The 13,424-nt window shown below is 66.1% G+C and overlaps 2 protein-coding genes across 6 annotated transcripts in view; one reads left to right on the top strand and one right to left on the bottom strand.

The window, feature by feature from the left end:
* The first annotated feature begins 356 nt into the window (after positions 1-356).
* Positions 357-1,908, top strand: MTERF4 (mitochondrial transcription termination factor 4). The gene is made up of 3 exons (XM_064517107.1): positions 357-832; positions 924-1,108; positions 1,307-1,908. The coding sequence occupies exons 1-3, from the start codon at positions 409-411 to the stop codon at positions 1,712-1,714; spliced, it is 1,017 nt and encodes a 338-aa protein (XP_064373177.1). The 5' UTR covers positions 357-408; the 3' UTR covers positions 1,715-1,908.
* Positions 1,909-3,060: 1,152 nt separating this feature from the next.
* SNED1 (sushi, nidogen and EGF like domains 1) overlaps positions 3,061-13,424 on the bottom strand; it is a 39,937-nt gene continuing 29,573 nt past the window's right edge. For 2 of the 5 annotated variants that reach the window (XM_026109342.2, XM_026109347.2), the window contains 15 exons: positions 13,242-13,355; positions 12,503-12,616; positions 12,267-12,380; positions 11,077-11,373; positions 9,163-9,346; positions 8,930-9,042; positions 7,601-7,879; positions 6,948-7,092; positions 6,546-6,628; positions 5,904-5,990; positions 5,460-5,576; positions 4,909-4,999; positions 4,450-4,533; positions 4,275-4,312; positions 3,061-3,829 (listed from right to left, as the gene is read on the bottom strand). In XM_026109342.2, coding sequence (XP_025965127.1) covers positions 4,276-4,312; positions 4,450-4,533; positions 4,909-4,999; positions 5,460-5,576; positions 5,904-5,990; positions 6,546-6,628; positions 6,948-7,092; positions 7,601-7,879; positions 8,930-9,042; positions 9,163-9,346; positions 11,077-11,373; positions 12,267-12,380; positions 12,503-12,616; positions 13,242-13,355 — 1,859 coding nt within the window. In that variant the 3' untranslated portion in view covers positions 3,061-3,829; position 4,275. The remainder of the gene's footprint in view (positions 3,830-4,274; positions 4,313-4,449; positions 4,534-4,908; positions 5,000-5,459; positions 5,577-5,903; positions 5,991-6,545; positions 6,629-6,947; positions 7,093-7,600; positions 7,880-8,929; positions 9,043-9,162; positions 9,347-11,076; positions 11,374-12,266; positions 12,381-12,502; positions 12,617-13,241; positions 13,356-13,424) is intronic. The other 3 variants (XM_026109343.2, XM_026109346.2, XM_026109344.2) reach the window with 3 other exon arrangements.

Raw genomic sequence — 13,424 nt, 5'->3', positions numbered from 1 at the left:
CCCTGATTTAACAGCTGCAGCAGGGCTGCAAGTTCCTGGTGACCAGGGCGAGGGGAGGCAGCGAGGGGGCTGGCGAAGGGTGCAGGAAAGCTGCGGGGGGGTAGCGCGAAAGAGGATGGGAACTGAGCTCTTCATTGAGTCCTGCAGCAGGGCCTGGACCACAATTTGGGGGAAGAGGCGCGTGTGGGAGAGCGCAGGCCTCGACGGCAGCGCTTTGCATGGGGGGACAGCGCGGGGGGGCAGTCAGCGCTCCTCCCTCCCTGCGCCCCCCGCCTGCCTGCGGGCCCCGGCCGCGCCGCTCCCAGCCGGGGCAGGGCCGCGGCCCGACCAGCCAGCGCGGCGCTGCCGGGGCGGGGCGGGCGGGCGGCGGGGCCCGGCGGCGCCGCGAGGCTCCTCCCCGCGCGGGCCATGGCGGCGCGGCTGCTGCGCGGCTGCCGCTGGGCGCGGGCCGGGCCGAGCTGGGCGCCTCCGCTCGCCGCCGCCGCCGGCCTCGGGCTCTGGCCCTGCCGCGGCTCCGGCTCCGGCTCCGGCTCCGGCTCCGGCTCCGGCTCCGGCTCCGGCTCCGGCAGCGGCAGCGGGGCGGCGGGCGGCGCCGAGCTGGCCCCGCTGCTGGCCCTGGGCTTCAGCGAGGCGCAGGCGCTGCGGCTCCGGGCCGCGCCGCCGGGCCGCGACCCCCAGCGGCGGCTGCGGGCGGCGGCGCAGCTGCTGCTGCTGGGCCTCAGCGCCGAGGCGGCGCTGCGGGCGCTGGAGGGCTGCCCGGACCTGCTGCGGCTCACGGCGGGGCAGCTGGAGGCCCGCGCCGGCTACCTGCGGCGCCTGGGGCTCGGCCAAGGTACGGGCGGCGCGGCCCGGCCCCGGGGGCGCCCGGCTGCGGCCCGCGGGCCGCGGCGCCCATGCCCTGGCGTGCTGCCCCCTCCCCGCAGGTCAGCTGCCGCGGGTGCTGGGCCGCTGCCCGCAGCTCTTCAGCCTGCGCAGGAAGCAGATGGAGGCGGTGGTGCGGCTGCTGCGGGAGCGGTGCCTCTTCACGGCGGAGCAGCTGACGGAGGTGCTGCACACCTGCCCCGGCGTGCTGCTGCGGGAGCCGCACCACCTCCAGCTCCACTTCCAGGTGAGCGGGCCCCGCCGGGCGCCCACGCCGCGGGCCCTGCGCCTGGCCGGCCTGGCGGATGCCTACGGGCCGCCCCTGAGCCCGGCTGCCGGGACTCGGAGCCGCCGGGTCCGTGGCCGCGCGTGGGCATCTCTGGGCCGGGGAGGGGGGACGGACAGATCCGCTTCGCCCTGCGAGAGCGCCGTGTTCTGCCCGCAGTACGCGTACTTCAGGATGGGAGTCCAGCAGAAGGCCATGGTGAAGGCCCGCCTCTTCGGAACGCCCTTCGCTGAGCTCAGGAGCCGGCACGTCTTCTTGGAGCGCCTGGGGCTCTACCAGACCCCGCACAAAGGCCAGACCCAGATCAGCAACCCCAAGCTGAAGGCGATCCTTCACCTCCCAGAAGAAGACTTCCTGGCCAGCCTGGCCCGCTCCACGCCGGAGGAGTACGAGGTCTTCAAGAAACTGCTGGCTCGAGAGGAGGAGGAGGAAGAAGAGGATGATGATGATGAAGAGGAGGAAGAGGATGATGATGATGAAGAGGAGGAAGAGGATGAGGAGGAAGACAGGGATGCACTGTATGCAGAGGGAGACAACAACTCGGACAGCAGAGGCACGAGGAGTTGATGCTCCAGGTGGCCTCCCAGAGGTCTGCTGCACCGCGGTGCTCCCCAGTCACGCTGGCACTCGCGGGCGCGCTGGGCCTCCACCGAACGCGAGCCAGAGCCCCGGGGGCTGCACAGGGCTGGGGGGGCCCGGTCCCATCCTGCTGCCCACGGGGGTCTGCGCCCAGCGCCCAGCAATAAATCTCAGGCCCTGTACGGCTGGTGCCTCCCGTTGCCAGGGGAGGGGTGGGATGCTGACGGCGGTGGTGGTGACGATGGGGGCACAAGCGGGGGGGCTGCAGGGACACGGGGACTTGTAGGAGCTGGGGCCGGAGCCGGCAGAGGAAAGCGCCTGGCTGGCAGCAGGGTTCAGCCCTCGAGGGGCTGGAGCGGGGCGGTGAACCCAGTGCTGTTGCTGCTTGACTGACCCACTTTCCTCCTCACCCACCAGCTGCTTTAAGAAAATACCCAGTTTCTATAAAGTGTTTTTTATTTAAAACAGAACAACTAATTTATTTCAAAGACGCAGTGAAAGCCTGTCGGCTGCGGTACATGCTGCGCTGGATCGGGCGTGGGAGAAACACAGGCCGCCGTACCCCGGCCGGCAGCGGTGCTGAGCCGGCGGTGCTGCCAACCAGGACGGTGCCGGTGAGCTGCTCTTCCCCTCGGCCGCCCGGAGAAGCCGGTGGCAGCTCTGCTGGCTTGGGCTCCCCTGCAGCCAGCCTGGCGGGACGAGCCAGGGGCAAACGCTTTCCGACCGGCAAAATAAGGAGGATCCGGCCCAAACGCCCCTCCCTCCCTCCCGGCTGATACAGGCTTTTTTTGTTTTTTATCTTCCCCCTTGCACTGCTCTTTCAGGCAAGCGCTACCCCTTGCCCGTGGCCGCGGGAAGGGTAGCGGGAGGCCAGTCCTCCTGCGCTCACCTTGCTGCCCCCCGGTGAGACGGGAAGGCGGCTCGGGCATGCCATGGCTCCGAATCCGCATGCCTCCTCTGGGATGGCGGGGCCGGCCCCGGCGGGGAGCGCGGCCGGAGCCAGCGAGGGGAGGCAGCCTCACCCTTTCCAGCTGGCCGAGCCTCCCCAGCGCATCCTCCTCCTCCTCCTTCTCCACAGCGGGGCTGCTGCCGGGATTCCTCCTCCCGTGCCGGCCCGCGCGGCTCCCGGCCGGGGAAGGACGCCTGCCAGGAGTGGGAAAACGCCTGGGTCCGTTCCACTCCGATATTATCCTCTTGGCTACAGGACTGTATTTGTCAGAGGGCCCTGCGACGCTAGCTGGGGGCGGGAAGGGAGGCCGGCCTCGCGCCGTGGGCAGCTTCGCGCCGGACGCGCCCCTCCGCCCTGCTCAGGAAATAACACTCTATACCATGACTACGATATATCTCTGGTATGTATTAATTTAGCATATACACCGTGTATGTTAATACACACATCTATGGTTTAACTAGTGTGGTCATACAAACTCGCGAAAACTAGGAACGTTTCTAAGCTAAACTTTTTCCTTGCCTGCTCCGCGGGGGCCAGCGGGGCGGCTGCCGTGGCCCTGCGTGTGCTCTGCCGGCAGCGCCGCGGTGGCTTCTCGGCCCCCGTGGGGACACCGGGAAGGCAGCTTGCGGGGGGGGGGGGGGGCATGGCCAAGTTTCAGGTCGTGGCTAAGGCTTTTTGGTCTGCATTAAACTGTTTTATTTGGGGGTTATAGGTAACTTATAACCTTGGATTACGAAACAGGTTGGTGCAGATGCTGGTGGCGGGGAGCTGGGTCCAGCCCCCTAAGTGCCTGAGCGGAGCCGGGAGCCGGTGAGGCGCCCGGGGCGGCCGCCGGGGCCCAGTGGGACCCAGCCGCCTCGCGGGGCAGCCAGCTGGCTGCCGTGCTGCGCCGGCGCTCAGCTCCGCGCGGGGCAGAGAGGCGGCCGGGCCGAGGCAAGCCGGAGCGAAGGCACTGCTGGTCCAGGCGGAGGGAAGGAAGCGGCTGCTCGGCACGCCGGTCTGCCTGCGCCTCCCTGCCGGGCTGGGGGAGAGGGAGGTCTGGCGCCGGGTAGGAAGGTTCCCCCGCGGTGGTCGACCCGGTGAGCAGAGCTGATCTTCCTGGTGTTTCGAAAGCCTTTAGATGTGGAAAGACGAAGCTCCTACTGCCTTGAGCCCTGCGGAGGAGCGGGAGGAGAAGGAGCTGGCAGCAGCCCGTGCGCAGCGGTTCCCCCGAAAGCCCTGGAGCTGCCCCTTTCCTCCCCGCGTGCCTGTCTCGGGCTGGGACGAGGAGTCCTGCTGTCTCCGAGGCTTTAGCCTTTGTCTTGTGTGGGAGAGCCAGAGCCCAGGCCTTTTCCGTACAGGAATATCTTGGCCACGGGGCTGCAGGCAAATAGAGCCCCATCCCCTGCTCTCCTCGCCAGAACGGGGATCCCTCACCCGCGTGCACGAGCCTGAGCAGCGCAGCGGCCGGACAGCCGGCGGCATGGGCCTGGCCTCCGCTGCGGCCTCCGCCCTGCTTGCCCAGCTCCATCCGAGGGGCCCAGGCAGCCCGGGGCTTGGCCACCCTGGGCAGGAGCTGCCCCAACCTGCGTCTGCAAAGGGCCTGGAGTGGATACTTACTCTATGGCTTCTTCAGTGTGTGACTGTTGCTTTGTTTTCTGGAAGAGAAGGAAGGAGGAACCGTCAGAGCACCCCAGAGCGGGCAGGACGGCTCCGGGCAAGGCAAGCGCTCCGGCAAGCCTGACGCTGGCTTAGAGGGAGACCGGTGCGCTCGGAGCACTGTTGCTGGCTGTACCTGCTGGTTGTCTTCTTGGAACCGGTGCTCTCACAGCTCTCCTTGTAGCAGATATCCTGGTGTACCTTGTAGACTCGCTTGTACCTGCACACACAGCAGAGGAGCGCGCTGTAGGGAATGACAGGGCAACCTCCGCCTGGTTCCTGCCAAGCTTGCTGCCACGCAGGCGGGCAGCACCGTTGCAGCACTGCCGTTTCCCTTGCTACTGCCCTGAAATGCGGCTGGCGGGGGAGCCCGGGGCGCTCGAGGGCCCGTGCGAGGCTGCTCAGCCGGCGCTGAGGTGGGGGGGGGGCGGCTGCAGCCCTCCCGGCACAGCGGCTCGCGGGAGCTGCCAGCCGGGCGCTGGGGCAGCCTCGCGCTCGCTCTCCCTTCCCCGGAGCAGGGCTGCAGGGAGCTACCCTCAGCCCTGGCCTCCGAGCGCAAGGGGAAGAGGGAGCACAACCCGCAGGCAGTACTCACAGGTAGTGGCAGATGCCTCCTTCCCACACGGGGAATGACTTGGTTTCCGAGTACAGCCGCGTGCACGAGTGTGGCACCTTCTTGCAGGCTGCTTGGAGAACAGGAGAGGGGAGCTATCAGCAAGCCCGCCTCTGGTCCTGCCTGCCTGTGCCTGGCGAGGCCCCCGGCTCCCCCACCGCTGTCCTGGAGGGCAGGGCTCGGCCTCGCTCGGAGCCGGCCCGCCAGGAGGAGCGGAGCCCCGGCCTCAGGGTGCTGGTCTAACTCTGCGGGGCAGGGCAGGAGCACGACTTGCCTTTGCCAGCCCGGGCTGCCCGGTGCAGCGGGGGGAAGGCTCAGCTAGAGCCGGCGAGCAGACCTGCACTTCTACGCCTGTGCCACCGCACGGCCTTCTCTAGCAGACCGTGGGCACCGTGAGCATCAGTTCTGGTAGTGGGCGCGCGTGGTGAGCAGTGGCGTGGGGGACCCTACTGCTGGGACAGCTGCCAGGCTTGGCCCACGTCCCCAGGCTGCAGAAGGGAGCCCCAGCCCTCTGGCAGCGGGGCGGCACTCACCGAGCTCGCAGTGCCTGCCCTTGAAGCCGGGGCCGCAGTCACAGTGGTAGGACTCGGCGCCTCTCACGCAAGTCCCTCCGTTCTTGCAGGGGTTTGTGGAGCAGTTCTGCCTGTCGCCTGCAAAACACATGTGCTGCTGTCGGCCTCTGGCCAAGGGCTCAGCCCCAGCGGCACCTTGGCGAGCTGCGGTGCTCCTGGGGAGAGCAGCGAGCAGGGGTCAGGGAGCTGGCAGAGGGGTGCCACGAGAGCCCCTTGGGGCCCATGTGCCTCTAGGGAGAGCAGCCACAAGGAGGGCAGGCTGGTAGTGAGGGCCGTGGCTGTCCTCCCACCCCAGGAGGGCTGTCTGCGGAGCCAGCTCTGCAGAGACGGTAGCGGGGGGCGGGGGCGGGGCTGGGGATTAGGCCTGAGCTGGGTCCCTGCTGCCCGTGCCCACCCCACACTTACTCTTGCTCTTTGCCTCGAGCAGCTGCAGCGCTTGGCTGCCCTGGTTGGACTCCTCGATGTTCTCCAGCTTCACTGGAGCCTCGGGCTCTAGGCAAAGAAAGGGTTAAACATTACTTCTAACCTGGGCCAGAGCTAAAGCCTCTCAAGTCCACTGGGATGGCTGCTTCACCCTGGCTGCCTTCAAAGGTGCTACCCTTTTGTGTCCTCCCTTGCTCACGTCCTCCCAGGGGGCCCTTGCTTGGGGCAGAGCTGAGATGTGCAGGGAGCCCTGGGCTGCCCTCGGGTGTGCTGGGCTCCTTGGCCACCCCCCGGCGTGGGGCTCCTGGACCTGGCTGGACCTCCTGGGCTGGTGTCCGTATCCCCGTGGTTGCTGGCATGGCAAACCAAGGGCTGGTCCTGGGCTTCCCTGCCCAGCTCCCCTCCTTGCTGGCTTCAGTCATGTCTCCTCCCATGGGTCATCCCTCTCACTGGGGAGGGCTCTGGTGAGCAGGACAGACGCTGGGTCTGCCCAGGAAGAGGCGCTGGGGCCCTGCCCTCCTCCACCACCCCCTAACCCCGCAGCCGCCTGTTATCCTGGCAGGGAGGGAGGGAGGACCTGGCCCTGGGTGACAGACGGGGCTAGAAAGAGCGCAGAGCACTTACGTGTCTTCACAGTGATGGATTTGCTCAGCGAAGTGCCGAACCTGGCGCTGATCCTCCCTCTGCCGTCCACCAGCTCGGTGAACCTGGGAAAGGACAGTGGCGAGGGCATGAGGCACTGCGGGGCCCAGCATGGGAAGCAGCTGGATAAAGCACTCGCAGGCAGATGCGGGCATGGCATGACACTGGCATCAGTGCGCCGGGGGCTCTGCTTTGTCACCATTAAGGAGGAGGAAGGACAGATCATTTCTGGTGGTACTTTGGGAGCTGGAGAGGGCATGTGTCCCCTGCTGGCACCAGGTTTCTCACTGCGTGTTGTGCTCATGGTGCAGCCCTGCTCCTCGCTACGCTTGCTCCAAGTGTTCATGGAAGGGCTGTGGGTGCTGCTGCCAGGCCAGCACCTACCTGGGGGCTGGCGAGGGCTCCTCAGCCGTGTCGTGATCTGCGAGTAAGCGGAGTTCAGGCAGGAAGGCTGGGGGCAGCCTGTTGCGCAGGACCCGGGGATGTCCACCTTGGCTCCATCGTCTTTCCGCAGTCCCATCCCTCTGCACTGCAGACCACAAAGGGTTAGGCTTAGCTGGAGTGGGGCAGCGAGTCGGCACAGTACACGGAGCGTCAGGCTGGCCCTCGTGTCCCCAGTGTGCCCTTTGGGGCTCTCTGGGGACGGGTGTGCTCAGGAGGCATCATGGCCATCTGAAATGTGTGCACACCCTCTGCACGCCCGCACCACCACCTGGGTTGCGTGCTGGTCCTTCCCCCCATGGAGCACCACCAAGCCGTAACTCTGCTTCTGTGAGTTGGTGACAGAGGCAGCATCAAACACCCGCTGCCTCCCGTTGCAGGGGACCTACGTCCCGCACCAACAGCCTGCCACAGGCGCCTGTTTCTGGAGCAGCACTCCTCGGGCCCCATTTCTCCTGCTCTCGGTTGATCAGCTTTGCCTTTCCCCATTAGCCCATTGCCTCCCTCTCGCCACAGCAAAGCTGCTACCGCCCTGCTCCACCCCAGCCCCGGTGCAGGGCTCCCCAGGAGGGCTGGAAAGCGCGCCGGGCACTCACGGGTCGTGACGTAGAGGTGGATGGGCTCACTGTGCACCTGGCCTTGCTCCGTGTTCTGCACGGCCGTCACGGACAGGCGGTACCGCTGCGCGGGGAGCAGCTCCCGCACGGTGTAGGACACGAGCTTCCCGTTGGGCACGTAGCGGCTCTTGACGCTCTGGGCGGTGGTGACGTTGATGATGTACCCTTCCACGGCGCCCGCAGGCGGCTGCTCCCACGTCATGTACACGGAGGTGGCGCCGACGCGGGAGGCGGTGAGGTTTCTTGGGGGGAGAGGTCCTGGAGCAGGAGGCAAGCGAAGGGAAAGGGGTCCTTGAATAGCGACCACCCTGTTTACTTATACACCACCACCATCCCTGTGCAAGCTTGACAGGGCCCTACTTGGCCTGGCTGCACCTGCAAAGCCCCTCACCAGGCCTCAATCCTGCTTCAGCCGGGAACAGGGGCCAGGAGGCCACGCAGCACCAGCTCTGAGCAACGAGGGGGAGCAGTGTAGAAGCCTTGCTCCACACTAGCAGCTGGCTTTGGCGCTCGCCCTCAGGCTGCCATAAATCACAGGATGAATCAGGCCTATATGGGCTCCGCAAAGGGCTGAGCTCGTGCTGGTCTTGGGCTGCAAACAACAACTGGTGGGGGAGGCTGTGCAGGCACATCGCCTCCCCTTCCCAGGGGACACAAAGCCATGGCAGCTGCCCACATCCCTCCTACCCACAGCCCCCCCTGGAAGCAGTGCTGTGGGGGGCACCCAAGGGGGCTGGGGTCCAGGCAGGGAGAAGCAGCAATCCGTGTGGAGACCAGGGTGCTCAGGATGGTGCTGATAGACCTTGGCCTGCTCTGGGATCTATCTTGGGGCTGACAGTGGTGTGGAGCCACCTCCATGGGTGCCAGAGGATGACCGTGTCTCCCCTCTGGTCTGGGTGTCCTGGCCAAGCTTAGCCAGGGGCCTGGGATGGATGTCACCAGCACAGGTTGCTGTTGTGCCCTGTGGTTTCCAGCCCGCGCTGGTGCCAAGATGCATCCTGCCATCGTGGCACAGCCAGGAAGAGGCTGCACAGGGCCAGAAAGGCAGCCGATGCTGCGTGGGCTGCCAGCGCCGGTCCCGCCGTGCTCGCCCAGCGGGCTGGCAGCTTGCTCACGTTTTCCTCCCGGCAGCTGGAAGTGGCCCTTTCCCGCTGCCCATTACTGGCTGCCGCCTGGCACCCATCCTGATCCCTGCTCCATGCCCAGAGCCAGGCTCTGCCGGGAGGACGTAGGGACGAGCCCCTCCGCAGGGGTGAGGGAGCACCCAGTGCCCACCCCAAGGCTAAGGGCACACGTGGCCCCACTCACTCGTCCACACGTGGAAGGGGGCTGAGGCCAGGCTCTCCGAGGGGTGGTCTTCAGTCCCCAGGCCGCTCAGTGTCGTGACATGGACAATGTACCTCTCTCCTGGCTGCAGGTCCCTGGAGAGGAGGAGGGAGATGGGACAAGATGAGTTTCTTAGCCTGTCACCACCCGTTCCCCCAGCGTGTGCCGGCAAGCACAAGCTCGCCCCTGCCCTCGGGGCTGCCCGCGGCACTCACAGGAAGGTGTACTTGGCCACGCTGCTGTTCAGCTCCACGGTGCGGTCTTCCAGGTCACCAGGCTGGCGGATGGAGACACGCACCCTACTAACAGTGGAGTGCTTGAGCCGGTGGAGAGCCCATTGCACCGTGATGGTGCTGGCTGTCACGTTCGTGATCTCAAAGCCTTCCACCGGACGCGGTCCTGGCCGGAGTGAGCAGGGAGCAGAAGCCGAGAGCATTGTGGTCAGCAGCCGGTAAGTGTGGGCTGCCACGTCCCTTTCCCCGTCCCCTGCCTCTCCCGCGCCAGCCACCGGGGTCCTAGCCTGCCTTTCCAGCTCTGCTTTCCTAGTGCAGAGCTGCCAGCCTGGTGACGCTCCAGGCACTTGCTGGAGGGGAACAGCTCTGAGCTGCTGGCCTTGCTACCATCTGCTGGGCCTTTCCCCATGGCTGCCCGTGCACGCGAGAGGGGAACCAGGAGCGCTGCCAGCCTGGGCCCTTGTCCCTCCGCCGCGGCTGCCGGTGCCCTCTCGCTCAGGCAGCCTGCGTGGGTGGAAGGGAGACGAAGGCAGGCTGCAAGAGCTTTCGTCTGCCTGTCTGCCTCCTGCCACCCTCAGCGCCCCGGCCTGGGAGCTGGGAGCGTGCCCTGCCCGCCGGAGCTGCCCAAACAGGCAGCGGGGGCTCCCTGCAGTGCCCTCTGCCTCCACCTCGGGCCTCCGTGCCAGCCGCGTGCAGGCCAGGGTCGAACCCGGCGCAGCGCACTGGCCTGGCCTGGCCTGCCACAAACCCCATCGCAGACCGCGAGAGATCCGGTGGCCGGGAGCCGCACCTCCGCGGCAGCCCGGCGCCTTGCCCGGCTCTCTGTTTCGCCGCTCCGGGCAGGCAGGTGGCTTTACCCGTTCTCAGCCCCCTGGGGAGGCCACATGGCCTGCGTGCTTCCCCCTGCGCTCACCCTCTTGGTCGAGGGCTTTTTTTGCAGGTCTAACCCCCTCCATCCTCCGCCTGCTCTCGATTCCTGCTCTAGCCCTTCGCAGACAGACCTGGGCACAGCAGTATCGGTCTGGCCTAGAAAGGGGGCCGGACGGGACTGGGAGGAGAGCCGGGTCCTCGTCCCACTTTGGGGCAGCATCATGACCACGCTGCTGGTTTGGCCATGCCCCAATGTCACCATGCCCCGAGGAGCAGAGGACTCTGCTGGTTTGTGCAAGTCCTCAGCCCTTTTTCGGGCGTTTTGCCACGCCGAGCCCGTCTGGGCATCAGGGTGATTCACCCACGTGACTTTTGCCAGCAGAGGCTTTCCTGCCCCGGCGCCCAGCGCGTGCAGGGACCTCTCCAGCCCGACTGAGCAGCGCGGCAGAGCTGCAAAATCCTGCCGCTTCCCTGGGCCCAGTAATACACAGCAAGCGACACCGCGGTGCCGCCTGACCCGGTGCTCCCTGCCAAACAGCACTCGGTGCCCTCGGCCTTAGCAGCCTCCAGGGAGGCACTCAGAGAGGCCCGAGGAGTTTAATCACTCTCCGAGATGCTGCTTTTCCTGACCGAAGCAAAAGGAAAAGCCTCTGGGCCTTCTAAAGGCCTCTGCCTGGGCTTGGGGGCTGCGCCACCGGACGGACGCTGCGTCCCGTGAGAGAGCCCGGCTTTAGGCTGGAGCAGACCTCCCGGGCGCAGGAGGCTGGAGGCGGCAGAAAATCTCCAAGCGCAAAGCGGGGTCTCCGGGCGGCACCCCCAGACGTGCCCCATCCAGATGGGTCTGGCCCAGGCCCAGGGAAGGCCCGTGGCTGCGCCAGGAGCCGGCGGGCCTGGAGGCGGCAAGGAAGCCCAGCAGCCTGCGCGAGCCGGCAGCTCCGCGGTGGGCCCCGGCGTCCCCGCGTGAGCCTACGTGTCTGTGCGGGGCGTGCATACTCACAACCGAATTCCCCTGAAGACGCTACTCACTAGTGCGCGTGGTGAGCATGACAGGCCTGCTGATATCATTCTTGTTGTTCACGTTGCGTTTGACTGAAAAGACAGAAATATTGTAGGCTCTGCCGGAGGCTAGTGCCCGCAATTGGTGGGCAGAACGACTTCGGTCCACAAAATCTGTCCTGCGGTAAGAGCCGTCGAAGGATACGTACGTCACGGCGTAGCCGTCAATCAGTTGCCTGGCGACTGCGTCCTCAGGCGGGTGCCAAGAAATCAACACACCAGTGTCCTCCACCCTTTCCACCTTTAATGAGGTTGGTGGCAGCAATTCTTCAGGGTGTGGGCAAAAGCAAAGGGGAGAGGTAATGCCATAAATCTTTAGAGAACAGACCCCGGCAACGAAATGCAGAGCAGCAGGGACGAAGGCCAGGGCCCCTTCTCTCTCGTTGCACCTTGCAGAAGGCCCTTTGGGTGCCAGCTGCAATCGGGCTGTCGTGCTGGGTGCTGGGCACGTGCAGAAAGTGCCGGGGCTGCTCCAGGACAGCCTGCCACCCAAGCGGGCTTGGGGACACCCCAGGCTCCAGGGAAAGCCGAGGTGAGCTGGGACAGCCAGCGTGCGGCAGAGCTGAGAGGTGAGCATTCGCCACACACGCACTGTCTGTTATCTTCCCAGCCTGGTCTACACGGGGACACGTCAGACAACGTTCCTCTGCATTAACTCCCCGCAGGGATCAGTGAAAGCAAATTAGAGACCCCCCAGGGATGCTTTTATTCCCAGCTGGAGGCTTTAATCAGACTTCTTTGCCTCCGCTCCTGAGGGAGCACCTTCCGCTGCAGGTGGGTGCACAGCCGCTTCCTCGCGCAGGCTGACCCACGCTGCTCCGGCACTGCCAGGAGCCCAGAGGGACTTGTCCCAGGCGTTCCTGTGCCTAAAGCCCTCGTGCTCACCCCAGCACCTCCAGGACTTGCCCAGCACCTAGCACGATCGGGCCCTGCTGACATCTGCCCTCAGAATCGATGGGGCCTGAGCGAGCTCCAAGCTCTGCCCACGTTGAGGAGAGCTGCCGGTCCCCGATGGCCGAGCTTTCGGGTCTCTGAGAACGGGTGGCCCAGCCCCAGCGTGAGCCCCTTGGCAGTGGGAGCCACGGCCACCGCTGGGCAGGGCAGGCACGCTGGCGTCAAGCCCCTCACCGTGTCCTGGTGCCGCTGCTCAGGGCCTTTACCTTTTTCGCAGCTCTTGCCTGTGTAGCTCACTTTGCAGGTGCAGCTATGGCTCCCATTGCTGGCCAGACAGTAGCCTCTGCTCCCACACGGGCTGGAGAAGCAAGGGTCGCTGGCTGCGGGAGGAGAGCGAGACCCGGCGGCGCGAACGTCATCGGAGGCCTGAGCAGCTGCCGGCCAGCCCGCGCGGGGCCCAGGGAGCTGCCGAGTACCTCTGCCCACCTCCAGCCTGCCTCACCTGTCTCGCAGTGATAGCCGAAGAAACCCTCCGGGCAAACACACAGGTAGGAGCCTCCAAAGCTTTCACAGTCCCCTCCGTTTTGGCAAGGGCCTGACTCGCAGGCGTCCACTTCTAGAGGCAAGAGGAGGCACGCAGTGAAGCGCCTGCAGAAGGCCCCCCCAGCCCTGGCACACAGGAGCCACCGCCAAAGCGTGAGCCAGAGCAGTGACCTCCCGAGACGGCAGAGGGACAGCTGGGCAACCCGAGGGTAGATACAGCTCGCAAAGGCGGCCTGTTGGCCCCTCACACCCGCCCACAGCAAGGCCTGCAGCACCCACAGTCCCTGGCTCAGTGCCACGGTGGCCTTGTCCCCCCCAGATGCTGTGAGTGGGAGTAAAGTCTTTGGAAGTAGATCATAGCTGACGGACAGAGACCTCCTCTTGGGCCGTTCCCTCCCCACTGGAGAACCCTCCAGGGCAGGCTGAACTGGTTTTGGCCATGCTCCGAGTGGAGAGAAGCCATGGGTAAGCAGCCACAAGCAGCCAGCACGTGGGGAGACAGGAGCCCCTTCAGGCCAAGGTGCCCCCGGCATCATCCATTAGGGCTGGCTGAGATCGAACATCAGCCGCGGGGTTCCCAGGACCAGCTACCAGTGATCTGCCTTGCTGCAGGCCCTGGCTGTGTCCCCTCACTGGGGTTTGCCCCCATTACAGCCTCTAGCACTCCCAGGAAGGGCCCTGCTCTGTGAAGTCCCTACCTGTTTCACACTGGGTGCCCACGAAGCCCTCGGGACAGTGGCAAGTGAAGGACCCCAGGAGGTCCCTGCAAGTCCCGCCGTTCTTGCAGGGGTCTGACTGGCATTCATTGATTTCTGTTGAGAGGTGGCAGGGAACGCGCTGGTTCAGAGCAGAAACGGGGCCAGTGCCGGCCAGCAGCAGGG

Source organism: Dromaius novaehollandiae, chromosome 9, assembly GCF_036370855.1.
Source record: "Dromaius novaehollandiae isolate bDroNov1 chromosome 9, bDroNov1.hap1, whole genome shotgun sequence".
NCBI classification, from domain to species: domain Eukaryota; kingdom Metazoa; phylum Chordata; class Aves; order Casuariiformes; family Dromaiidae; genus Dromaius; species Dromaius novaehollandiae.
Note: the sequence above shows the minus strand (reverse complement) of the source record. Positions and strands in the feature narration are given on the sequence as shown.